The sequence below is a fragment of the Lichenostomus cassidix genome, chromosome 1 (genome assembly GCF_008360975.1).
Source record: "Lichenostomus cassidix isolate B80296 chromosome 1, HeHo_3.0, whole genome shotgun sequence".
NCBI classification, from domain to species: domain Eukaryota; kingdom Metazoa; phylum Chordata; class Aves; order Passeriformes; family Meliphagidae; genus Lichenostomus; species Lichenostomus cassidix.
Window position 1 is genome coordinate 25507970 of NC_139479.1, and position 27988 is coordinate 25535957.

At 38.6% G+C, this 27988-nt stretch overlaps 2 protein-coding genes across 3 annotated transcripts in view; one reads left to right on the forward strand and one right to left on the reverse strand.

Moving 5' to 3' along the window:
• DCUN1D2 (defective in cullin neddylation 1 domain containing 2) lies at positions 1-22579 on the reverse strand. Its single transcript, XM_085053439.1, has 7 exons — positions 22164-22579; positions 19509-19725; positions 16228-16396; positions 13489-13619; positions 2338-2420; positions 1204-1300; positions 1-550 (listed from the first exon to the last, which is right to left on the reverse strand). Exons 1-7 carry the CDS (start codon positions 22164-22166, stop codon positions 471-473), a joined length of 780 nt encoding a protein of 259 aa, XP_084909565.1. The 5' UTR covers positions 22167-22579; the 3' UTR covers positions 1-470.
• The window catches only part of SLC9D1 (solute carrier family 9 member D1), a 33450-nt gene continuing 27984 nt past the window's right edge, over positions 22523-27988 (forward strand). For both annotated transcript variants that reach the window (XR_014850234.1, XM_085053423.1), the window contains exons 1-2: positions 22523-22663; positions 25255-25797. Coding sequence is in view for 1 of the 2 variants with exons in the window: in XM_085053423.1 (XP_084909549.1) it covers positions 25351-25797 (447 nt within the window). In the remaining variant the exon portion in view is untranslated. The remainder of the gene's footprint in view (positions 22664-25254; positions 25798-27988) is intronic.

Sequence of the window (27988 nt, forward strand, 5' to 3'; positions counted from 1 at the left end):
TTTTATAAAAATACAACATACCGCATAAGTTTTATTTAGGGATTTAATTTATATACCACAAATACTGCTTTTAATATAAGTACAATATAATACAGTTTTATTTATGTAACTGCTGGTGTTCACTTTGGATTATGAACTGAATGGCATGCTGTGCTGTCAAAACTTTAATAAAATGGCCTCTAGTTAAACTTCTCCAAAGTATAAAATCATGCAAAATCTACATCCTATATGATACAACCAGTACAATAATTGAAGCCAATAGCCTACAAACAGCCTGGACTATCTTCTGAGTTTGTTCTTCAAGTGTCCCCAAGTCAGTCACTCTTCTATAGGCAGAAAGGAGGAATTTCAGTTTTGTCTGCAGAATGTCATCACGACCACTGAAACCAGCACCAATGTGCTCAGTTATTTAGCTAACAAATCTTCATTATCCAGTGCAGTTCATTTAGTCCATATCGACAAATCGGGGGTTAGGAAGTTTTATGTTTTCCTCCTGTGACTACTGGTCGTGCATATTCCACAAAATCATCTATTAGAACAGGCCATGCTCCTACAGAGAAGTCAAGCAATTGAGAAATTAATCCACCATTATCAGCAATAAATTGGTTTCATCTATAAATGCAAAGGATTAGAAGCTCACCTTGACATGTCTGGCCAGTCTAGCTTTAATAAACACAACATGATAAAATACTTGCAAAAACACCTAACTAATAAATTCCACATTTGAATCTCTCCTTGCAGCAATTGTTCTTAAGACAACGAAAATGTATTTAAAGCATGAAACTCCACACTACAAATATAAACATCAGCTGATAGCATGATCATGGCATTTTTATTGGAGCCATTCATATCTTACGACTTATTTCTGCACACATTCCAAAACAGAATTAGCAACAGAGAGTAAATTAGGCTAGCAAAAATTTTGTACAAAACACTGTTTCACTGAGAGGTCTGTAGCACAACACATTCAAATAACATGCTCTGTCATGGTGTGACTGTATCTTTACTTCTGTTTTCAAACAACAGCAAACTAGTTAACCTGCTTATCACTATATTTGGCAATAAGTATGACACTGTATTTGCAGCTAAAACTTTAAGGGTAAACAAATGAGGACACGAGGTACCAAGGTGTTCTCTTACTCATTTAGAGCAGTATTTTAATTCCACTGGACCAATTTTTGAAGATGTTCAGGTACTGCTTACCTTCTTCATCATAGTTGGACATATCATCTGCAATCATATTTCCGAAGTCTAACAAAAGATTCCAAGTATCTTTAGGAATTGATCTTTTATGATGTTCCTGTATGGAGAAAAACCAGTACTGTTCAGTCCAAACTACTTTCAAATTCTACAGCAGTATTTTATATTGACATATACAGAAATTCACATTTTACATTCATCTCTTCATCTTCTTTATCTTAAAAAAAAATTAGCAAAAAAAATCTGAAAGCGTTCCAACTTGCTTCTTTCTCAAGCTGAAATTTTTTAATTTAAGTATTTCTTCTGAACTAAACATTCAGGTTAAATATTTCTTCTGAAGTAACACATTTTATAGGAGGTCATAACTTGCAGATTTTTCTTCAGTTGCATCTATAGATCCAAATTTGGATGTCTTAAAAGTGTATTAAAGCAGTTAAAACATGAAATGCTTTCAGAAGTCCTCTTGATGAAACTGGTACATTATTCAGTGATTCAAATCAATATACAGCCTAAAAATTTTTTAAAAACTTCACAAAAATATTTCTTTTATAAGAATATTTTTCAATTCCTAAGGTTTAATTTATGCATCTTTACTTCACTGCCCACAGAATTGCTCTGTTAATAAGAAAACTGTCAAGATCAGTTCACAACTATTAGCTAAAAAATTAATCAAAGTAAGTACTCAGGCAAGAACTTTTGCTGGAAATGGAAAGTTTCTAAAGTTAAATTCTGTTATGACTGATTTAAAGAGACTGAGTTTATGCATTAGTACTACAAAAGAGCATGGTAAAATACATGGTTGACAATAATCACAGCTGTCTTGAGAATCAGCAGCACCAGTTCCATCTACAATCATGGCTTCCTTTCATGTAGGAACTTTCCTAAGTAGGAGGATACAGGATTAATCAAGAACACTCTATCGCTCTGCTGCATTTTTTGATTCCTTCTCAATTAGAAAATCATATGAGAAGTTTTAATTTGACTTGATTTGAGACTATTTTATATCAGTTTCCAAAAAGGAAAAATTTGAAGGAAGTATTGAGATGTCCTATCTTTTTCTTATTGGAAGCACACAGCTTACAAAAGCCAGACTGTTGTGGAATAAGATAGGCAATAAGGAATCAAGTATGTACTTACCAACAAAAATTTATTCCAAAGATCTAAAAATTTAAACCTTCCGGACAAGACTAAATTCCAATATGCAATTGCCATTTCTAGATCTGCAAGAGATAAAGCAATACATAAATATTACAGCACATTAAAAGCAATCAACCCCTTATGGTTAAACTATTAGTGCCACATCCAGTACCTTATGATACAAATTAATAACATTCTTTTAAATTCACTAAAAAAACTATAAGGAATTGTTTTCTACTCTCCCTAACCCAAATGGCAGAAGGCAAGCAGTAACAGCATCAGTTTTGTATTGAACATCAAAGTCATTAAGACTAAAATGTTTGTCACCATTCACCTGTGCCAGATTAAAGCTACTTTCAATCTACAGAAACAGAACAAAATAGTTATTGATAACTCTGTCCGCAAATCAAAAAAGAAAAGAAACCACATGCACAAATACAGCAAATACTGATAGAAACACAAATATTTAAATCCACAGATGTCATTTCCTCTTAATTTATCAGATTTTGGACACACTTGATTTAGAAAGGAATTTAACAACATGAGGGGATGAACAAAGTCCTTTGCCTGTGGCATTATAGCTCTATAGAACCTCTTATGGCAGTAATTCTCTTCTTCTGGAATCATTCAACAGACAAACACCTACACCCAATACTGAAAACACAAGCTCAAGAAAGCAGCCCTTATTCTGCATCATGTCCAGTGATCTGAGAGCAGGGTTCAAGGAAGATGCAGCACTGCCATGTATTCCATTAGAAAGGCAGCAGCAACATCAGATGCAGCTTAAGGGTAGAAAGGATGTTTTAATGCCTATTTTCATCCTCAGCAGCTCACAATACCTAATGGCTTTGGTGCTTGCTCCCACAGGTGACAGCACTAAGTACATTACTGATGAGTAATCACAAAAGGCACAGCCTTTCCTAAACCACAAACATATTTCAGCTTGTTCTTTCAGTGTAAAGGGAAGTGTAAACAGAGTGTGAAGCTTTAGAGAGTGATAGGAGATAAGTGAAGCTTGACCTGCACCTACAAGAAGGAAGAATGGTTTTTGAAACTGTACATACCACACTACAAACCTAAGAACACTGTCACCTAAAGTCTGTTTCACGTCTGTAAGAGATGTTCTAGATTTTACAACAGCTGTGTCCCTAGAGTCTTTGTTTCAGACAGGGCTGGGGTCCAGATGAAGTGCAGCAGCTAAGATGTAGAGAAATGCAAATGCCTCTACCTATCTATACAGGAACAGTGCTGCCAGTGTTTGTCCAGCTATGATCAGCACTCTTCAGTACAGAAATTGAACTATGCTCTAGTAAATTTCCTTCAGTTCTTCCTGTCTTTGCCACCATGCTCACTTTTCACAAAAAAAAAAAAAAAGTAGAAGAGTAATTAATAGCATTTACTTGTGCTTAGATATGTGGATTAATTATTCTTATCTGTTATCCGAAATGAAAAGCAAAAAAGAATGAAAAAGGAGAAAGTTCAAAAAATCTTAACAGTTTCTACACTTCACTGTGAAGTAACTGTCTTTGATCTCATTCACTCAGGCTTCTTTATGAAGACTCAGCCTCTCCAAGCAAACCTGGCAAATCTATTACGTGACAACTTGAAGCAAAATGCACTTTGAAGAAATAACACCTTAATAGTTGGAAAGTTTATACTTCTGATGAAACATTCCTTGGAAAAAGGAAGAAAGTATAGGTAGGGAAACAAAGATGATTACAGGTCCCATAAAAGAAGAGGTAACAGGGAAAGAAGAGATAACACTTCCTTGGTTTTTGTCAAAGTCAGTATTATGTTAAGCTGAACTCCATTATTGCAAAATTGTATTTAACACAATACATGTGAAATACTGTCTTAAGTTGATACTTGAAGGACACTGTACATGTGTCTGCCCATGAATTCTCCTGCATAAAGACAGAGAAGTTTTTTGCTATAACTTATCACAAATGCATATCCCACTGAGGATGCTGCTCTGTAGTGGCTGAAACAGGTCCACACTGGAGCTGCTCTTCCCATGAGACACAAGGAGGAAAGTTCTGATCTTGGTCAAATTTGCTAACAGTAAAAACTAATGAAGTTCATCTTCTTTATCCCTGTAATCCCACAAACCCATCAACTAAAATAAGTGCTACTTGAACAAAAGGACAAGATGGAACTACCACTTTTGGTAGTGGTGCCAGTTTAGGCAGTCTTGAAGTTCATGAGAAAACCAGGCCTTCAGGTTTGCCACAATCCCAGGGGATATGGCTACACTGTTGTTTGAAGACAATTCCCTACCTAGGTTGGAAAACTTGGCACTGGAAGACAAAAAAGAGGATTTTTCTGCTTTAAAGGGAAGACATAGTTACAGAGCTCAAATTCTCCATTAGCATGCTGATGGTAGTATCAATAAACAGGAATGCTGTGGAAACTGTATCTGCTACAAATAGTGCTGCACTGATAGATATTAAAAAAAAAAGAAAAGCTCTTATGCTATCAGAGTTCTTTATCCCTACAGGAAGATGCTTTTGCAAGGCCCGAATTCCTTAGGCAGTCTTGGGAATACCTATTTCCATGCTGTATAGATAAAAAGGCAACATTATAATAAAAACCAAACAACTATAAAATATGCTGTGTTTTTTGTACCAAAATATATGCTACCCACATTACAGACTGGTAATGTAAGTTTTATAAACAGAAAAAGACAGATGCATGGATCTCTGAAAACACTTAGACAAGGACCAGTTTAAAAGAGACTTCATTGCTAACTTCCATGTTCATATCCAAAGCATAAAATGGCTAAATGGTTAAAGAACATCATAAAAATACCATAGCATATACTGTACATTATACAGTAGTTTGATCTTTCCTTTCATCCCAAAAATATTTTCAGTGTCAATATCTAGTGAGAGTTATATGTCTTGCAGAACCTTAAACAATGATTTTCCCAATTAGAAATAGTATTTTGCATGCAGTATGATCTATCCTCAAACATTAAAACCTCATTATAACTGTTTTTAAAAAACCTCAGCCTCTTCTATCCTGATTGAACAGAAAGCTTGAAGTGATAACAAATAGCACAATTAATGCAGAAGGAGAAGTACAGCCTGTGTCTACTTTCAAGAATCAATCAAATACTTATCTCTTTAAGAAAGAAAAAAATCATTATTAGATTGCTGTATGAAAAAAATAAGAATCAAATTAAGTTCCTCATGCCTTTGCTATGATTTTAGACAAGGGCAACGAAGTCATGGCACATTAGAAATCAAGGAAGTGTGAAAAAAAAAGAGAAATCAACAGATAGCAAGGAATTGGCAAGAGAGAAGGATTTCTGAGGAACATGAAACACAGTTCATTTAGACCTGCTGTGCCAAAACCGCCCCTCTGGGACTGCAGCACTCACTTGTTATCCTCTGCCAAATAGAGCTTTCCAGCTCTCAGTCTGCCCTACCAACACGATCTGTTCTTGCAGTCATGTTTGACACTGACAGAATATTATCACTCATTCACCTGAATTACTGATACAACTTTTCAACACTGTGTTGAAATTGATGCAGATGTAAGAACACTGGAATCTGGTGTCAATCTGTCTCAACAACAGGACTATCACGCTGCCTGACCAGTAACTCATATCAAATGAATACTTCCAAGATTCTGTAAGTTAATAAAATTGTTATTTCTTCATTTCTGAATGACTTTCAAGAGTCTTCTTTGGCCTCCAAATAGCTAAGAACACAGACACAAGAATTAGTTTCTTATTTCCTAATCAGCAAAATGACAAGAAAATACCATCAGGATTACAGCTAAAAACACTTAATTGAATTGCCAAAAGCTTAGAGCAAAATAGCCTGTAGTTACAACTGGAAGCTCCTCCACAGAAGGTAGACAGAAGGGAAAAAGAACAAGTAAGGGGGATGATACAAATACAGATCATGGCTAAATGTGGGCTGAGCTGTGTTCACTCATCCCTGCAAAGACATAAACAAAGAGCTTCCCAGAGTCCTGTGTTAGGGGACAGATAATGCACAGTGTCAGACTTAAGTGCCTGTGGTAGACAGGGAGGAATGGTAGAGTGCAGCACATGGATTTCAGAGGAGTACTGCAGGAACTGAGCAGGGTCTGACTGAGCTCATCAGCTGTGTCCCAGTATCTGCCATGCTGAAACAGCCTGATTCCATGCAGAACCTTTCATGTTTACCACCTTAAGCATTAACAGCACAAAACCAGATGAACTGCTTTGGAATGCAAGTCAGACTTCGGAGATGGCTATCTGAACATCAGTTTGAGTGCAGCCTAATGAACCTGATTATAGTCAGCTCCAAAATCATTTTGCCTCTGCAAATCTCTCCATGTACCACTCAGATAATCTAAAACAGATGACTTAAAGTTGACTGGATATACATTCCCCAAACAAGGCCCAAACACGAGTGAAAGAATCAATGAGGCATTACTAGAACTGGCAGTTATGCCACACTTTTACTGATCAGAGCACCTCCTTTATACAAAGTTTCTCTTAATCTGCTGGCATTTTCAGCATGAAAAATGTGAACGAAAATAAAGCAAGAACCATACACACAGACCAAGGTCACTGGAACACCTAAAATACAGCATTCACAGACCTCTTTCAAAATAAACATAAAATTCATTTATAGACCTCTCTCAACTTCTTCCATGCACTCAGCACTACAAATAGCCTGTGAATCTAATCCTTCACTGCAATGGGAGGAAATCTTGATAACTAGGTGGGGGGGAAGGAAAAAAAACCAAAATAGAAAAAATATCCTTCCCCTAATGTCTAAGGATCTCTTCAAAGAATCTTGAGATACTGCTATGATAAAAGCCAAAGTTGATGTTGCTTCAATTAAAAGGAGTACATTATACTCATCTGCTTATAGGAGAGGAAACCTCCTTGAAGTCCACATACTGGATGCAAAGATAGTCATTCTTCTGGTCTTGAGGTAATATTTGATTCAAGTCTGAATGCCCTCCTCATCTTTCATCTCTTTCTTGATCCCAGGCAACTGGCAGAGAGAAGGAAGCACAACCTTTTGAGCCAGCAAGTAGATGAAGGGATCACAAAGAAGTGATGAAGGACCAAACGTCTTTTTGTTTCCATGTTGGAAGGTGAAGACCATGAAAGAATGCATTAAGCTCCTCCCTGGGAATGAAACAAACTAACAAACTCCCGAGCATGTCTTTTTGGGGCTCAAAGGGAGACCCAGTAAGAGAATCACAGCAAGTATCAGGCTCAAACAAAATAATTTAAAAAAAAAGCTAAGGCCATGTTTTGAGCTTGAAAATGCCCTTAGAAATCTGAACTGCTTTGTACACAACATGACAAAAGACCTATAATCCTATTCTTGAGTACACTTACCAACAAGAATTAGGATACAAAATTTCACTCAGACCACAGTTGAAAAGCTAAACCTTGGGAGTAGAAGGCAAGATAAACCTCTCCAAATCTGCACCATGCAAAATTTAAAGATTTATTGTACTATATGCACTAGTAAGAACACAAGAAAGCAGATTAAAGACAGAATCACAGTTATCCAAAGTAATTATTTTTTAAAGTCTCCTGGCAAACCAGATAACTTGATAAACTGCACCCTCAAAATATATAGACAAAATGCAGATCAAGTTTAATATATCTAAATATTATGTCTGCCAGATCCACCATGCAGCCATTGAGATGGCACTGCTGTGTTGAAACTTCACTGTTTTTTTCCCTGAATTCTGTCCACCACTTAGAGAGTCACAGTCTTAACAGTTACAAGCATCCACTGTCTTCTTTGATAATGAACAAATCTATTCAGGTGTACTTCAAAGACACTTGGTAGTTGGGTGCTGAGTAACATTAATCAGAACATAATTTCCTGCTTAAAGATCATCATGGCAGATTTCATGCCCTGCTTTTGCCTCCTGCATCTCACTCCTTACACAAGGTATCACCCGGGGGGACTGCTACTACTTTCACTTCTTTAGACAGCATGTGTCCAGACTGAAGCATTCTACTTGGTAATGCTGAGCTAACAAGAGGAAATGCAAACATGTGAGTTGGATGAGATTATAGCAACAGAAGTCCAGCAGATACAAAGAGAAATAAAAATTCCCTACTGTCACCACATGAACTGTGGAAAAGAGACTCCTATAAAAGGCAGTCCTATTTCTAGGAATGAGTACTGGTGTACTGAATTCTGTGTCTATTTTAGGGAATGACAGAACAGATGTAACTTAGCTTATTGGAGAGGATTCTTCCCATCTAATTACATAAAGGCAGAATTTCTTGCATTGGTTTTGAGGGGAACTAGAGAAGAAGAAATTAAAAATCAAGAGAAGACAGGCTTTTCCAAAAATAAATAAACCACAAAACTACACACACAGACACTCCTACACTCCAAGGTCACTTTCTTGGAGCAAAATCCCCAGTGAATTATGAAGACAGCTGTGTCAGGTATCATCAAAATTCTTCCATCACCAAAGAAACTTCTAAGAAGGGCTTCTGTCCCTTCCCACTCCCCATCTCACAAATGGCAGATGGCATGATAAAAGATACTGTGTCCTGCTAATAAGAACTCCGGAAAGGAAAAAAAGTCTGAGACACACAGAAATTTTTTTCAATTATATGCTCCAAGCCAAAAGATTCAATGAAAAGTGACAGTTATTCCAGAAACAACTTTTAGAAATTCAATCTTAAAGCACTGCTACCCAAAGTGAAGCCAGATACGGTGAAACTCACCTCAGTATGCTGAAGCAATCTCAAACTACTACCTACCATGTTTGAAACTTCATAAAGGTCAAAGAAATTCTGGAAGAACCTCAGTAATTCTCTGCCAAACTAGGAGAAAGTAACTCACTCAAGTGGGTCAGTCCTGTATCTAACACTGCCCAATATTTAAGTAACTCAGATGATAAAACAGAGAGAACTTTTATTAAATTTGCAACTTACACAAAACCTGAAAAAACACCTAACATGATAGAAGACGATTAGAATTCAGAATTATTTGGACAAATTGGAAAACCACTTGGAAGTAAACAAGAATGATTAAATCAAAGAGAAGTGCAAGGCCATACAGCTAGTGGGAGTGATCAACTGCAGAAATACATGATCAGACTTGACTGGGTACGTTGCAGTGCTGCAGAAACCAAACAGTAAAACAGATTGCAAACTGCAGACACTATCAAGCATAAACAAACTTAAAGGGATGAAAAACAAAAAGCAAAATATCTAAGACACGTGGAAAGCATCTGGCTTGTTTGAATACTATGAGAGAAAATTAGATGAATTTGACTGCAAGGGAAAATGGAGTTGGAAGATAAAATTCCAGTATCAGAGAGCTAGAAGATAAATTTTATGAGGGTAGTGGTTTTACGCAGTCCAGAGACGAAGGGAAGACACGCACATAATCACCAAATATATAAAAAGTTGTTACTCAGTCTAAGGAAATGTATTGTGCATATTTACTTTGGCTGGTTAAAGTATTAAACTGGAAAATTCAGAAACAGAGATTTAAGTTATTTGCTAGAAAAAGAAAAAAAAAATCTAACAATAAGTTTAAGCAAATATGGACAAAGATGTATGAAACCTGCTATGAAAATTTAATACTCTATTTTGTGAAGGCAATGGCTCTCGAACTTGTTCAGCCAGAGGACAAGTACAAATCAGACCTCAAATCTTGTTGATACCTACTGAAACTGAAAAGGCAAGTTAGTATATATTGTAGCATACCACTGAGCATTTGGTTAGAAAAGCATCTGCAAGGAATGGTTTTGGTAGATGTTGATCCTGTCTGGAACAAGGGAATACACTATGTAAGTATTTCTCTACCTTTTAAATTTAAAGACCACCTGGCATATTAAAAAGGAACCCATAAATCACTATTTCCTGACATTTTTCAGAGGAGAGGGGACAATAAATAAAGTAATAATTGTTGCATGTCACTTCTTAAAACAGTAGATACATATTTTAAAAAAGGTAATCTGAAATGTATTAATGTACTTATGAAGCAATGAACATGATTCATAACCAAAGTACTGCTGCTTGAACATTTGAGAGATATTTCACTCATTTCTTATGGTTTCGATATGCTAAGATAACAAACATGAAAAAACATGAAAAATAGTTGTGTAAGTCAGTCTGCCTATCACAGACACATTTCTGGTAAGCTCTACTCTCAAGAGTAATTTCTGTTAAAAAAAAAAAAGATGCACTAGCACTTAACCTGAAGGACCCAACAGAAGGAATTTTATTATGTCTTCTTTTATAAAAGGTTTCTATTAACAATATGCTAAGAATACAAATTCCTCGTTAGTCACTGGCACTATGTCAAACTTGCTTAGTTTTCAAACAGCACATTTATGAGTATATCCAAGAATCAAACAACATTCTTTTAGCCTACAGATCAACCCCCTAAACAGTAAGCACAATTACCAGACGTGGTGATTTAAGCTCCCAGCCTAATAAGAAAAAGCATAGAATACTTCAGACCCTAGAAAAATTACATTAAAATATTATGCAATTGGAATTTAGGAAAGGATTCCTAGATTATTTCCTCTTCATTAATCAAAACCATTCACTTTTACCCTTTACTTGACATAAACTTACTGACCTCTTAGTCTTCAAGTTACAGTTCACCAGAAAGACTTTAAGGCAAGCAGCTGGGGCAGGAGCTAAGGAGCATCCTGTACTGACTGAATGTCATGTGGGGAAGAAGGAGAGGTCAACCCTGCAAGATGACCTACACAGGACTAGGCAGAGATTTGTACCAGCTCAGCTGGTAACAAATCTAATTATTCTCTCTGTTTAACTACCCAGACTTAATGAAAATAAAGGCTCCAAACTGAGTAAGAGAGAAACAGACTTTGCACACAGCTGATATCAATTCCCACATCTCCTTGACAATAGGGCATTGGACACAAATACCAAACACCCCTGGAGATAGGGAGCAAAGACGGACAGTTTCTCATTCCAGGAGAAAATATGTAAATGTATACAGAGAAGAGGATGTAAAATAAAATAAAAAACCGAACGCCTAAACCTGTATTAAACGTATCTGAAGCAATCAGAATTCTCAGCTCATACAGACACTCCAGTAAAATAACTGGTTGAATTATTTTCCTTGCTTACAACATACTGCTTTCTTCTGTGGTTATTACAAACACCTACCTGTAAACTTACTTTTTTCCTTCACCTCTTTGCTCCACTATGATGGCATTCCCTGTACAGATTCCAGCTCCAAACCTATACAGTGTTAATTTTTATTTGGGTAAGCTATCACTGGCCTCAGTCACTCAAAAATGTCACATTAGTCCATATGTTTGCTCAGTAATCTCTTTCTACTCGATCTATAGTGATCCAAGAAATATGGTGTATCTCCACCAAAGTTAGAACAGTGACATCTGCTCATATCTCTTTACTATCTAGAATCATCTTGGGAAAGCCAGAAAAAGTCTGATGAAAAATGTCACCAAGATGCTGCCATGTAAGAACTAAGTACCGGAAATTAGGAGACTTTAAGTATTACAGAAAATACTAAAATTACTGAAAACTGGAATCAGCAACAATTCCAATCAATTAATTCTACAGTTTAATTTTTACTTCAGTTTTTGCACTTCCTACTTTCTCCTGTTAATGCTTCAACTCTTAGAGCAAGAAGGAACTTAAGTACTTTCTGGCAATAAAACATCTTTCTTACACAACAGAGAAGACAGACTTACAAATGAAAGGCCCACCAATACTGAATAAAAAGAAGTAATGGAAAACAAGTAAGTGAAATAAACAGTACATTCAGTTACAAATCTGGTTTGGGCTGCCTTCCCTCCTGCACTCCTGGTACAGGCTTAGGTGAAAAGCTTTTGAAATACACTGCCCAGGTTCATGAGTTTCATGTTGAAACTGATCCAATTAAAACAGGAAGCTATTTGTAGTATTTCTTTAGGTATCCCATAAATTCCAACCTCAGTTGTAAATGACTTACCTTTTTCACAAATTGAAAGTACTAAGCTTTGTTAATGAATACTAGCTAAGGGACTAAAATTCCAGCCAACCTCACAGACTCACTACCAGACTACTTCATTTTTGTTACAGGAAAAGCGGCATGTGAGCCATGAGAGAGTGACACATGAAATGAAAAATGAAACTGCTGAAAAAAAACGAAGAAAAATATAAACTGCTTAAAAGTTGTCCATAGCTTGAAAAGAAAAACAGACACTGGGAAAGGCAAGAGAGATTATTCAAAGTAAAGAATGTTGAACAGACACCCCTGGTTGAGCTCCAAATCACTGATCTGCTCTCCCAACAGTTCTTCAGAAAAACATTTATCAACTTTCCTAGTTACTTAGACACAGATTTAAAGTGGCTATGCTAAAAAAGAAAAAAAAACCCAAACCCATAAAAAAACCAACAAACCACTTCCTCTCACCCACAGCTGAAGGAACAGTCATGACAGTACAGTGCTATTCTACATGCAAAACCACCAATTCCTTCCCAAACAGTACATTCTGAAAGTGGACATAAATTAGAAAAGATAGTGGATTTCACCTTAGTATTTTTTTTTGTCAATTCACAAACTAGAGATTTTTAATTTGAAGGAAAAAAAAAACCACTGGAGTTTAAAAAAATGTATCAGTTTTACTCCAGCAATACAAGGCATGGATTGGGAAAAATCTCAAACCTTATGAAGAATAATAGTTTAATGCTTTATAAGCTATGCCTATTTTTATTCACCAGTTTTGAACCAAGTCCATAATACTTTTTTTCTAAACTTTACATAAAAACTGAGCTAAAACTAAAAATTCTTAGGGGAACAGCAACTTTTGCCCAATTTTCTCCCTCTTCCTGAGCTGATACGGATATCTTGTTTCAGCAGCTCCCAACACAAAGAGCTCACTAGCTCAGAATTTAACAAAAAATAAAATTTGACAGGTCTCAAATAACTGCAGGAACCTCTCTTGACAAGAGGTGAGAGAATGTCAATACTGACAGAAAAATCCATTAAATTACCTGTACCAAGCGGACATTAAGATGAGACTAAATGAAAGAAGATGGAAAAGAGAAGTCAGTGAAAGGAATTAATAATGAATTTACTATACAATCACAATGACAACATTGTAGCACTGGAAGTATTTGGAAGAGTTCACTGACTGAAGACGTTTGCTTAATTTTTTTCTACTTACCTAGACCTTTTTGTCCAGGGTTTTTAGCAAAGTTAAAAGTAAACTGATAAAAATCTTTGAACTTTGCTGGATCCTTTAGCTCTTGTTCCAGTCTTGGCAATAGAGCTTTCAGTTTTTCTGTGGTGTCACACCTGTTCAAAAGAGGTTACATTATTTGCATATATTTAAAATTTCCTTCTACTTTCTCCCTACCTTTTTTATGGTTTAGTTTCAGAGCAAAACAAAACAGTGGTTAATATAAAAACAGAGTATCTTTGTGGACAGCATTCCGAAAAATATAATTGCTCATGTGCCTTTACTAAAGAATTTTAAGTGGAACATTGTATACAGGCATCCATTAGGTACACAATGCAAACAGGATTCAGTGGTTTAACTTCTTTTCTGTCTTTCTATGACTTTCTGAACAGATGCTATTCTATTCTTAAAGAACACACAAACCTTACTGAATTCTGTTATTCCTTCCCCTCAGACAAATGTTGCAACACAAGTGTGTGGTGTTTTGCTTTAATCTAGATAGACATTGCTTATTCCCTGCTCTCCTAAACAAAGAGCTTCACACTATGTTTTTACAGTTCATCTTGGCATTAGAGGACTTTCCAACTAAATTAACTATTATCTGTAGTCATTCTCTCCCCATCATAGAACATTTGAGAATAAAACCTTGAGAATAAAAACAAAATGAGTCCTGAATGATAGCCTGAAGGCTGGCAAATTGTTAACAGCCTGGCACAGGTAAGCTAAGACAGAATCAAGTTACTGAAATTCTAACAGAAACACATCCCTGAACAACATGATAGAAGCATTTTCAGTGAAAGCACCTGAGCTGACAAGACACACTTTTAAAGGGAAAAGTGTTTCTGCAACAACAAGGCTCAAATGAATATTCAGGGTTTGCAGGACATTGCCGGTATCTTGATTTGTACCAAGAAACTCAAAGTGAAGCAACCAAGTTTCAAAAGAAGCAGCTATCACAACTAACACTGTGTACTTGAAAGTTCTCTGTAGTTAAATGTTTGTATTTATTCTAAAGATTCAACAAAAATGCTCTTAAAGAACAGGTAACTATAACAACATCCATAAAATGCAAATGCAGTTTTAACTGTCTTGCATGGTACAGATAAAAATCAATACCTTTCTGGCCTCCAGCAGTACCTGGTGGAAAAAAGAATTCTGCCAACAGTCCTCAACAGAGAACTTCAGTTTCACTGGGACTTGATCCAGTCAACAAATACACCCTCCCTATGCATCCTAAAGATGCTATGTGATCTAAGCCTCAGGGAATTTCTTTCCATTCAAATGCTCACTTGTGCTCATTGCTAAAAACCAGACTGTGCTTCAAGCATGTAACAAAATCATTCCAAATTCTCAATAAGTGCTGTGGCAAGCAGACACAATCATATTATGCTCCCAAGAACAGCTTAACATGTGTTGAGCAGAAAGAGATAAAAATCACAGACCTCTATGGAACTGTGTCAGACACAGTCTAAAGAACACAGCAGAAATGTGACAATCAAGTCAAAAAACAAAATCCAAGCCAAAAGTCACAGGTGGTTTAGCAAAACCTTTTTAATCACTTATGTGATAAAAAAAAAGAAAAAAAAGCTGACAACATTTAATGGCAGGACCACTTGATTTCTGTCCTTGGTTAGAAAGTAATAATTATTCCTGTAATTTCTACCCAAGCTACCCAATGGGACTTCAGATGATAGCAATGAACTTCAGATGACAGCAGAAGTTATTTCATCAGAATTTATGAATGCCCTTATCTACAGAGGAAAGCTTAAAAAGAAATCAATAACTGATGAGGTCAGTAACAGCACACTGCTAAGATCCCTGCTCAAGAAACAACCACCATATTTCCTGAAGTTGGTCTGTCATAGGAATGTATTGATAAGGTGCCATTCTAAGATCAAATGAAATTGTTTAGCTACAAAACACATGAACAAGTAATAAGCCGTAATTATACACCTATTTAATGCATTCTGTTAAAAAATAAATCATTTTGCATCTCTACATATTAGAAATGCTGCTCCTCTTGCAAGGAAAAATTCTACATAGAGTATTATTTTATGATGATAAATGCTTGATTGTATTGCTAAACAGAAGCAACATTCACACTTTATTATCCAGAACAGCTCCATAACCCAGGAAGGAATTTTTTTAATCAGTTCCATCACCATTGAACTAATCTTTTCTACTACCAATATCCTCATTCTTATTTCACTTTCTCATAGATATTTTGTAGAAATGCAGTATCTATGATAAAGAGAGAAATGCATGGGTGGAAATGGACAAAAAGAAAGATGGGTCCATTAGCTGGTGGCAAGGTAAAAGGAAAGAATTGAAAGCTCTTTTTTGTTTTCCTATTTCTTTTCTGCTTCAACACTGAATTTTTTTTCCTTTCACACACCTCCAGTGACATTCAGTTTTTAACAGCAGGCAGTCCAACTCAAATCCTTAACACAACCATGCATACATAAAAAGATATCTGTATCCATCTGACTCCCTTGCTGTACTGGTGAAAATTGTTTTTGCTTCCCCCCTACCGTGGTCATTACTAAGGCTTTGCAGTAAAGCACCAATTCAAGGAAGACAAAACACTACAGACATTTAGCACCTGCCAGGCTTGGCACCAGCCTCACCAGCTTTTTAAAGCTTCACACAGTTTAACTAAAAATGTTTTGAACAGAAACAGAGTTCAGGCCTTACATTATGAACTGTGCAGAAGTGGATACTTACCCCAACTCTGTCATGCCATCAATAAATTCCTTTTTACTGAATTCACACTGAGTAGCTGCCCTGAATTTCCACGCCACAACCAGAACACTGATACTGGCTGGGTCCAGGCTTAAATCATCACAGAACTGCTGAATCCCATCAATGCCAATTTTATTTTCATCTTGTGGGTCTGCAGTTCAAAATACAAAGAGGAGAATGACAATTATTTATAAAAAATATTAACAAATAATCATCTGACAACTCTGATGTGCTGCATAATACACGTTTTCATTTTCTCATAACCTTCACAAATGTTTTCACTTGAAGTCTAGATAATTTAAAAAGAGAATCAGTAAAGAGCTTAAGCATTCTGTAAACTTATACAGAAATTTGTTTGCAACTTTTTCCTGAACTTATCAGCTAATGCCAACAAAATAGTTTTGTTTTCCCTCTACAATATATTTGAATTAACTCAGGAGATGATGCCTACATTTAGAAACAGTAAGGGTGATAAACACATCAAAATGTATGATATATCTTTTTTGGTTAGCATGTATTAAACTTTAAAAAAGAAAAGCAACCCAAAATCAAGCCCAGCTAAACCACACCTACCATATAATACCACATTTTTTTTTCCTGATAGTGATATATGAATACCCACTATATCTATTTAAATACCACATTTAAACATTTTGGGGGTTTAATTATAAGTCAGGGAAATCACCAAAACATTGTTAAAAAAAGTCTTAGCATAACAGAGTCTTAAGCTAATTAATACAATTTAGTATAAGTGAAATATGGTATTTCCCCAGCAGAACCTTTTTGAATGTCAGAAGCACACTTCCTAACTATGCTACATCCAGAGATGCCTTATAATAATTCTGTCACAAAATTCTCTCTTTAAAAAAAAAACCAAACAACCCCCTGCAAATAAACTTAAATAACTGGAGAAGAAAAAAACCCCAACAAATTACAACAAAAGAAAATAAAAATCATGCCTTTAGTTTTTAAAGCATGAGACTTTAAAAACCACAAAACTGCCTGTCCCAGCTTTTGATAGGAAGACATTTCAGCATCACAAGTTGGGGTGTGTAGAAAAGTGTTCCTGGAGCAGATTTAAGATTATGTTCTTACACTGCTACAATTTTCAACTATGCTCTTTTTAAGTCCTGATCAAGTGAGTTGATTTAAAAAAAAATAAAATAAAAATCAAGCCTAGATAAAACATTTTTATTTTAATTCTTGAGCTATCTTCTACTTTTCCAGCCAATACTACAGTAAAAGAAATGGTAAATTCTAGAGAGGAAGTTAATTTGGCAAACAGACTCATACCCTTTAAACAAAGAATTACACCCATGGTATAATTCAGGGACCTTTGATCCCAAATAACAAGTAAACATATGTATTCAACTGGTTTTAAGATATGTAAAACACAGTTCTCCTGTATTTGGGGAGTAACTGGAGAACTGAAAGCAAGATGTGCACTGTCTTGCAATCAGTGGAAAAACTCTAAGGGATTTCAACAAGGACTTTCATCCCTATCATATTTCACATCATCCAGGCAACTAGGAACAAAAATGCAATTGTTGTTTCGACAGAGTTGCTGGATAAACAGGTGAGAAAACTAACAAAAAAACAGCACAGAAAAATAAATTTCATCTCAAATTTCAAGTATAGTGCAATATTCTACAGGCCTTGTAGAACAAAGAAATTCCTTACTGTTGTGGGGCCCATGGCTCAGGTTAAAGCCAGATAGGAACAAAGGAAAGGTACTTAACCAAAACTTTTATACTCTTCTGTCAAATCTTGTGCAAGTCTTTGGTTTACAACTTCACTTCAGTGTTTAAGTGCCAGAACTGCAAGGTGTGCTGCTAACTAAAACACTGACATAAACTCGCTAGACTTCCTTTCACAAAAGTCAGATGGTACAGTTTGCCACTGCTAGAAAGTTATGGATGACAAATAACATTTGTGATAATTTTTTTCAATTTTAGATATTCTCAACAGCAATTATAAATTTGAATATATATTTTTGACCCAGTAATCTCCAAGACTGATATTCAAGGCACAAACAAAATATTCAGGTATATGTATATGCTATATATACATACACATACATATATTAAAATATACACATATGCATATATAAAACAAAACATGGTTCTTTGGGTTTTGTCTCTGTTTTTGTTTTCATGAAGAAAATGCAATAGCACTGCTGGCTCTTTGTCCCTACACAATTCATTAGCACGCAATAATGAAGTATTAAAGAGCCCCTACACTAATATAGAACAGATTATGTAAAGAGGAACAAAAATGGTTCCATATAAATAAAACCAGAACAAAGTGTATACAATGCATGCCATATATTTCATTAGGAAAGTGCTTAAAATCACAGCTGAGTAGTGGTTAAGAGCTCATGTTTTAAAACACAAGATGTATAGATTTCAACAGGAGCTAGCAGTGATTCCAGCCTGCACTGCTCCAGCATGGAATGAGCAATGCACACATTTATCTCAGATGGCCACAGCTCAGCAAGCACTGTCACCTGGATCATCTACATTCTTATACTTACAATCCTATCTTTTCATTTTTTTTCCTGTTCTTTGTAACAATGCTGCAAAATAAAACTTGGAAAAGAAGCAACTCTGCCTTTAATCCACTTTCCTGTGGTTATCCCTCCAAGACTCTCTGAACAAGCACACCACCTTTGCTGTAATATGCCAGCATGAAGGAATTAAATAAGGATGTAGTTTCTAGTTTCTGAGTTTTCTTATTTGACTGTTTGGTCACACTCCTAGCTGCAATGTTATCTGAAACGTTTTTTATTTTAATGTATAGGAATACTACTGGCTCTGAACAGAATTAATTAACCCAATTGTTAGCATAGGAACAGTATGTATTCTTTTGCCATGGAAAGAACATCATACATGTATTTAATAGCAGCCACTGGCAATAAACCATGGAAGTTGCATAATAAACTTTACTACCTCATTTGAACAGCTGACACTTTTTCCTCATTATAGGTTTAATGTCCTACTTTTAAAATCTACAAAAATCTCTATAGAAGTTGTGTACAGACCAATCAAGAGCATTTAAAACCTTTTTTCATTCTTATCTTATTACTGCAAACACATAGTGAGAAGAAAAAGCTAGTGAGCTTTACTTAAAATTCCTTAAAGATGGTGGAGAGAAAAGCAGAACCCCCCCCAAACAATGTAATTTAGAAAAAACCAAAACTCACAACAATACCACCAAGCCAACCGACCAACCAACCAACAAAAGCCAAAAAACCCAAACCTTACCTTTGTATCGATTATACAATTGTTCTAATTTCTTCTTGTCTACTGAGTTTTTCATGGATTCTTTGTAGTACAAGTCTGGATTCTGGAAGTAGTTGTCTGTTGCCACTTCTAGTTTCCATTCATTCTGTGTTAAGCAGTAAATAGCAGTCCTTTCACCAGCCTGGGTAAATGCCATAAACTGGCGGACCTTGTCCTTCTGGGACGATTTAAGCTTATGCTTTGGGATGCAAAAGAAGCAGGAAAGCCAATGAAGCTAATCCAGAAGTTTGTTTCAGCATTCTACTACTACCGCCTATCTTTTAAAGGTTTTAGTTTTCTTGTTGATGACAACTTTCACTTCAGAATTACAGGAAGACAAAGCCTTGTTCTTCTGCAGTTAAATAGACAGCATTTTCTTCTGAAAATTGAAATGACAGTATCTATATGTACATTTTTAGCAGCACATATTCTGTCAGTAACAAACTTGTATTTCTGCTTTATTGCTCACATATGCTGACGTTTTTTCTGTTCTGTAACAGCAGTAAACACAAGTTTCATCATATTACAATATGGTTATCTTCTGAAAGATATGCCTAGTGGTTATAAAAAAAAGAAATTAAAAAGGTGCAATTTACAGATTCTCAAATTCTGTATAAGACCTTCATACATGGAGAAAAATACCCAAGAATTTTCCTAATATTCTCTTAGCAACAATTAACAATGCAAAGTTTAATAATTTTAAGTCATCAGCTGAAAAAGGCAGAAGCATTTTTCACATAATTATGTTATAAAACATTGCCAACAGAAGACATAAGACAAAAATAAAATGGATGAAGTGGACATATCAGAGACTGCTGAATGTTACAATTAGTCTATAAGATTGCTGTAAATGTGATATAAAACTTTAATTAAACTCTGAAAAATATGTTTACACCATTAATACCTTAAACAACAAAAAAGCCTGTTACAGTGGTATACAGGAACTAATATGATCTTTCTCTCAGTTGCATCAACAACACTGGCACAATATCCCTAAACTCCTGGAACACCCAGGAGGTAGGTATGGGCATTTTATAGGGAGAAAATTTGCTAATAACATATTTCAACATTATTCTTTAAATGAAGTTGGAAGAAGGAGATAGCTTAAATCAAACTCCATTTTTGATTATATTCTGTACTTTCCAATTTTATTAAATCATACTTAACACAGGTTCTGGGCCAACAATTAAGCTGAGGAATTTGCCTAAATTCCCCACTACAGCTTAAATTGTCAGGTATAATGGAAAATTTACTGGTCCCTTAAAAGAGAACTGAATCCTGACTCAGTGAGCAGTAAACATAGGACTATCTTTGAGTTTACTTTTTATCTCTTGTACCCATATGGACAGTGACATCTCAACTATAGATGGTCCTGAGATAAGAACCACATCACGTAAACAAGATTAGGGATTTGGTCTTGCCTACAAGATTTTTCAATTTAATATAAGACAAAACACGCAGGGTTTCTTTTTATACATGAAATGTGTACAGTGGGAGGGAAAAGGTGCAAAAAATAACTACCACATACTTTGGCAAGTAAATAACCAATGATCCTCTGGCTGCAAGCTCCACCCTGCCTCCAAATTTTCATGAAGGTTTAGCTATGGGAGTCTCTGCACCTAGATCTTCCTCAGTTACATAAACTTCTTTTGGGCAACAAACTTAGCGATAGTCACTTCAAAGGAGAAGTTTTTTTTCTGCCAAGAACGCCAAAGCAAAACGCATGTTCTCTTTTCAAGCCTAGTTAACGCCGGGCAGTTAGGGGTATTTTCCAGCCTCCTTTCCAGCGGAATGAAGCCCTGCATTATTTGGGGCGATAAGAAACACGCTGGACTCTCCAGCCCCCTGCCCTGCCACGTAGCTGGGTTCCTGGGGCTCTCCCGGCAGTGCCCGGCGCGGCGGGCAGAGCACCTTCCCGGGGCCGCGGCGAGGCTGAACTCTGCGGACAGCAGTGCCCCCGGCTCAGCACGGCTCCCCGCCGCCGGCACCCCAGCGGGGATGCGCACCGCTCACCCGGGCACAGCTCCGGCACGTTTCCCTCTCCCGGCGCCAATGACACCGCACCGCACACCCCAGGGAAGCGCTAAAGCTGCTGCAGAGGCGCCGGGAGAACCCTTCCTTCCCACAACAGCCCGGCCGTCCCCGCCACCCCGGCCCGGCGAGGAGTTCGTACCGCACCTTTCCCAGCGCCTCACGCTGCGCTTGCCGCGTCCCGCGGCGGGGAAGGGGTCGGTGGGAGCGAGGGACTCGCAGCTCCGGCGACCTGCCCCGCCAGCCCGAATCCCAAAAAAGGGAAAGGTACGCGCTGCGCCGGCTGCCTGCGCTCGAAATACCCGCGGCGGTGCCCGGCCCCCTCCCTTCCCCCGCCGCCCCCGGTAACCTTCCCCGCTCCCGGCCCGGCGGAGGAGGCGGCGGGAGAGCGACTCCGCACGGGGGGTGCGCGTCCCCGTGTCCCCGCGCCGCGCGTCCCGCCCGCCGGGCGCCGTCCCCCTCCCCGGGCAGGGCAGCGGGGCTCGGCGCTGCGGGAGGGGAGCGACAGAAGGTGCGGGGGCGCTCGGCCCGCCAGGCCGGGGGTTGTTCGGGGTTCCCCCTCCCCGGTTTCGCCACCTCCCCTCCCCCTCGGCTCGCACAACCTACCATTTTATCACCGGCGCTCCCACCAACTTCACCGCCCGGCGCCGCCTCCCGCGCAGGCGCGCACCGGCCCGCCCGCGCCGCCTCCCGCCGGGGAGCGCTCCGGGCACAGGCCGCAGAGGTAGAGCGCGGGGTCGCGGTACGGATCCCGCAGCCCGGAGCGTTGCCGGGGGGAGCGGCGGCGTCCGCGGCGCTGGGGTCGCTCCGGAGTCCCACCGGGACCGCTCCGGGGCCGCGGCTCCGACTACAACTCCCGGCGTGCGGCGAGAAGCCGCGGTGACGTTTCCCGCCGCGAGGCGGCGCTCGGAGCGCGGGTCCCGCCCGGCTGCGCTCCAAGGCGCCGCCCCGGCGCTCGGGCAGCGGCGCGGGGCGAGGGGCGGCCGCAAGGACGGGGCTCCTCGGTGCCCTCGGCCAGCCGCCGCCGCCCCCTCACCGCCTGTGCTCGCCGCCCTGCGATCCCGCCCTTCCCGCCCGGCCGCCGCCGGCTTGCCTCCGTCCCTCAGGTGAGCGTCGCTGCCGAGAGCGCCGGGCGGCGCGGCCGCCTCTTCCGCCCGTCCCTCCGCCGCCATGAGGGAGAGGGAGCCGGGCCGGTCGTCCCCGCGCTCCGCTCATCTCCTTCCGTTCTCCCCTTGAGCCCCCCCGTCCTCCGGCCTTCCCCGGGGAGCGGCGGCGGGAGCTGCCGTCGCGCTCAGGTGGGACGGGCCGGGCCGGGCCGGGCGGAGGTGCCGGGCGGGCACGGCCGCGGCTGCCCTGCGGCTCCCGGGAGGAGCCGGCGCTGGGAAGAGGGGCAAGGGGAGCGAACCGACCGGTGTGGAGTGACCCGCGAGAGGAAGGGTCCAGTATGATCAGCTGGATGAAATCTGGTGCTACAGTGTCGTGCGCAGGAGGGAAAAAAGGGGGAAGATGAGCTGCAATCCAGCAGGAAGCAAACGCTGCTTAAATAAGGATTCCAAGCGACAGTAGTTCCCTCTGATTTTCCCTCTGATTACTGGTGGTGAATGAAGAGGAGTGTTAGTTAGTTTTTTTGCCTTTTTTTTTAAACTTTTGTTTTCGCTCATCATCACATAATTTGTTTTGGTACGTGAGCTCTAAGTAAGCTCCCTTAAGAGCTTTTCAGCACTGCCCCAGGTGTTGCTCCTCTAAACAGCTTTTGCTAGTCAAGTAAAAAAGCACTGAAACAACACTGTCCCATGTCTGAACCAGAGGGCTATGTTTGCACAGTGCAACAGTGAGTGAACTTTGCTGGTATAAACTTCTGCTCAAAATTTAGTTATGTGGTTTGATGTACCACCGAAGAAGTACAGTAGAGTCTTCTTCTCACCTCTCTGCAAACAAACGTGCATATACACTGGCTGTTTTCTTCTTCCTCTTTCCTTTCTATTATAGGTTGTAATATATACTTAGCAAAATCTCTGCCCCAAGCCTACTAAACAGGAAGGGTATTAGTTTGTATATATACAGATGTATTTCCTTAAATTTCACTCTAGAACTTTGCCAGGTGGTGGGGATTGTTATTTTCCTGATTCCTTAAAAATAGTAAACCAAACAGCTTTATCAAAGCTCTGAAATGTTTCTCCTTTATTATTTTGTTGATATTAGAGTGATGCGATACACTTTTGCTATTTTGATTGCACTTTCAGTTCTAAATTTTAAATGTTTTGGCAATTCGTGTTGTTAATCCCTAGCCCACAATCAACTGTTAGTAATACTTTGACTTGCATTTCATGCACTGAAAAAAAGAAATAAACCAACCCACAGATGTATTTTTTCATTTCTCTCTGAAGCAGAAATGGGAGGGTGTTTAAAAAATAAAGGTAGTGCATGACTGTTTTTGCCATTTGCCCTTCCCATGGAATCACAGAATGGCCTGGATTGGAAGGGGTATTAAAGACCCTCTGGCGTGGGCAGGAATGTCTTCTACTAGACCAGGTTGCTCAGAGCTTATTCTGTGAATTGATGATGGCTGGCTTGGATGCTTGGGATTGTGACTGCTACTGCATTGTAGGAAAAGAAGATTCTCTTAAGCAGACTGCTTGCAGATGGCCATGTCAATGTGTTGGTTTCTGATTAAGGCTACTGGCCCAGTGATGAAGACTGTAACTAAATTTTTAGGGAAATACCTGCTGTATTGATGATCTACTAACATGTTTTGTGGGTTGTGCATTTTTAGAATGCCATGTGCAGAGCTTTATATATTGTTATGTATGGCTTTGTGGTGTGAGAGTTTTTTTGAGGGTTTTTATGTTTGTTTGGATTTTTAAGAAAGAAAATGTAACATTGTTATTTTGCAATAATGTCAGTATTTTCTTCTAGGTTCTGAGAGAAGGAAATTGGTTTTTAAATTCTATCCTGCGTGGTGTTAAAATTAAGTATGGCAGTTTAAATACAGATCTTCAAGTAGTTGCTGGGAAATGAACTTATGAATTAGTTCATTTAGTGTTTTTATAATTTTCTTTAAAATCTTGAAGGTCAATAAGCTTTGAAGTAAAGTACCTCAAGGATCCACAGCCTTTCAGGTGAAGAAGGTCTTTTATCCACCAGAAGTCCAGGAAGTTTTGCTGTTCTTTCTTTCTGTAATCTGATTCAGTTAAGCTTTTTTTTTTTTTTTAAACTATGTTTTGTTGGATGTGTGTAGTTGTGTTTGTTAATGCTTCTTACACTTCGTAAATAACAAATAGTTATGATAGAATTGTTTTAGGATAGGTTTGAGATGATTCAGGTGGTTTATTGATAGCTAAGAAGAATGAATTGTAGTGCTAGGTTGAAATGTAGCCAATCACATCGTGGCCTGATATTTTTAAAGGCTTTTGTTTCATGTGAGAAGTGCAGATGAGTACCATATGAAGAGACTAAGTTTTCCAGTCACTGTTATTAAAACAAGATCTTATCTAGGAATTTGCTGAGGGGAAACCAAAAATGTGTCAGTAACCTTGGATTGTTTCTTGGTTCTCCTGAATGTTGAGTGAAGAAGACATATGTGTTCTGTTAGAGATCATGGTGCAAGATGCAGCGTTGCAGGGTTTATTTTCTATGTTTGTTTGGTGTAATGGCCCAACATTACCATGTTTGATAACTGATTGGTACTGTCTTGCAGCCTGGTGTCCATATGGGAGATGCAAAAACCATGTAGCAGAAAGCTCTGAGCACCTGTGGATTATCAGTTTCTCCCAAGAGCAATATAAAGTGAAGAATGAAGGCGACTGGATTTATTTCCTTGTGGATGTTGGCTTTGCTACCTTGTGGCCAGTTAGCAAACCCTGCAGAACATGAAGATGTAGTAAAGCATGCAATAAAGCTGCACCGTGGGAAAGGAGCTGTCATCACTCAGAGGAAGCAGTGGGTGTTGGAGAGCTGCAGAAAACTGTCTGGTCTTCTTCGCCAAAAGAATGTTGTTCTCAACAAACTAAAAAATGCCATAAGAGCAGTTGAGAAGGATGCAGGACTGTCTGATGAAGAGAAACTTTTTCAGGTGCACACCTTTGAAATTTTCCAAAAGGAGCTAAATGAAAGTGAAAACTCAGTCTTTCAGGCAATCCATGGCCTCCAGAGAGCTCTACAGGGTGATTACAAAGATGTCGTAAATATGAAAGAAAGCAGTAGACAGAGACTGGAGGCCTTGAGAGAAGCTGCAATTAAGGTTGGTTTCCCCATGCTTGTTACTAGAGTATTCATATTCTGCTTGTGATTTTAATTTTATTATGGCACAGTTTCAGTCTGTTTTAATACAAGAGGATATCGACATAAAACTTGCAATGTTTACTGCTTAAAATGGATTTTGAATGAAGTATTTAATTTCATTAGTAAATTCACAAGTAATTCTGATGTAGAGCTTAAAACTTAATTGCTGTCAATAGTTCTTATCTCAAAGCTAAGCATAATCATGAGACCTATAGCAAATATTATGTTAAAGGGAGAGGAATAGAAGCAGTGAGTCAGTGCATAGTGCAGTTGCACTAGACAAGCCAGTGGCACAATCAGAGTGGAAATAATGCTGTCAGATGGTGAAATACGAACTGTTTTTTCCATTTTAAATGAGAATTGCTCAACTAAAATCTACAGTTAAAACAGATTGACTTACTGCCTTTCATTTCCATGTTTGTATAGATAGGGGTAAAATGGACATGCAAATTAGTAGGTGACTAGATTTTTGAACTCACCATTGCACTCCTAGCCTAAGAAGCGCAGGTCTGAAAAGCAGTGCTTCTAAGACAGAGCCAGCTGAGATAACTTTGCCAGGAAAAAACACGTATGAGTAACAGTTGTTACACAGAACACAAGTACTTCATGGAAAATCTGAGTTCCCATGTCAATGCAGACCCATGTACACAATCTGCCACTGTCTTCTGGACTTGGTAGTGCTCAGACTGTGTACTGAAAGTCTCCCATTGAGAGAAAATGTAATTTAATTTATTTGGTATTTAAATTGCTCTTTTCTTTGCTCTACCCCTCAACCACTGGAGGAATATATTACGAATTTTCTTTGTTTTCTGTCTTCCAAAAGAAGAGGTTGCCCTTGCACAAGGGGGCGAGACAAGGAACAAAAATGTAATTGGCATTTTAGCATCTGGGTTGTGAGAATCTCTGAAGGGCATTTGTGCAGATCTTGACAGGTGAAGATAGAAAGAAATTATGTGCAGGAAAGGCATCCAGTGAATTGTGCCAGGAAAGGCTGTGGAAGCAGAAATTGGGATGCAGACTTGGGAGACTGGAGTGGTTCTGTAGGGTGAAAATGAAGACTGAATTACAACAAATTTGAATCGGGAGTAATTTTGATCCAGGTGTATTCTAGGTGTATAATGAACTGCTTTATATGATTTATGTATTGATACTTTATGGTAGTGGCAGCCTCTGCTGCACAGAAATTGTCATGAGCTTTACTAGATTTTTCACCTTTTTGCTTTCTCGGAGCTCATAAAATAGCAGCAGTGGGGCTGTCCAGAACCTTCTTTCCCATTTAACAAATTCTTGGTAATGGTGCTGTAAAATAATGAAGCAATTTATCCTTGAACTTGAGAATGGTGCTTCTGCTAGAAGGAGAGGTGTGTCCTGTCAAAACTTCATTTGTGCAGAAGTGGATTGTGGAGGCTTTTTTTGTATTATCAAAGTATTTACTTGAATGAGCAATCTTTTGCACCTTCCTTCTTACTCCGTGCATGGGGTTATTTAAACAGAATATTTGTTGTTCTAACCTTATAACTGTTGCATAAAGGGAAGCAAAAGATAAGGAAAAATGCATGCCAAAAAGATGAAAATTGCATGGGATACATTTGTTTTGGACTTGTTGTTACTTCATAAGACACACATTAGGTCCGATTTTGTCCCAGTTTCATTTTACTGCAATGATTATTTTATTGGTATGCTCATAGAACATCTATTTTTTTTAAACAGTGAGTAAATCAAAAATACAGATAACTGTAGAGGATGCTGGACTCTTCCCTTTATTTTGTTGAAGTGGTTGGAAGTCTGTAGTGCTGGGATATGTATATATGTCTGATGCCTTTCTTGCTGGTTCTGCTGCTGTGAAAAGATGTAATGGAATCATTCATGATGTGGGGCAGGGGGAAGTAAGAAAGAAGCACTGAAGATGATTTCTGCCTTCTTTTGCTCCAGGAACCAAAGCAGCTTGTTTGGAAGTTCAGGAAAAAGCAACAAAATCTTACCTACTTTTTCTTTAGCTTCAAATTAGACGCCTACTAATCAGACTTGGGTGGAAAAAACCAGTTGCGAGTAGTGTGACGATGCAACCTCTTCTAAGTGTGCTTTTCTCATCTCTGATTAAATAGTAGAAAGCAACAGCAGCACTGCATTCTGAATCAGCATTGCCCCAA

Excerpts from the sequence above, each read along its gene's own strand:
- DCUN1D2 (XM_085053439.1), bottom strand. Across the intron at positions 2,421-13,488 it reads CCCTGGACAAAAAGGTCTAG|ATCTAGAAATGGCAATTGCA; the intron begins GTAAGTAGAAAA and ends TATCTCTTGCAG. Across the intron at positions 1,301-2,337 it reads TTTGGAATAAATTTTTGTTG|GAACATCATAAAAGATCAAT; the intron begins GTAAGTACATAC and ends TTCTCCATACAG.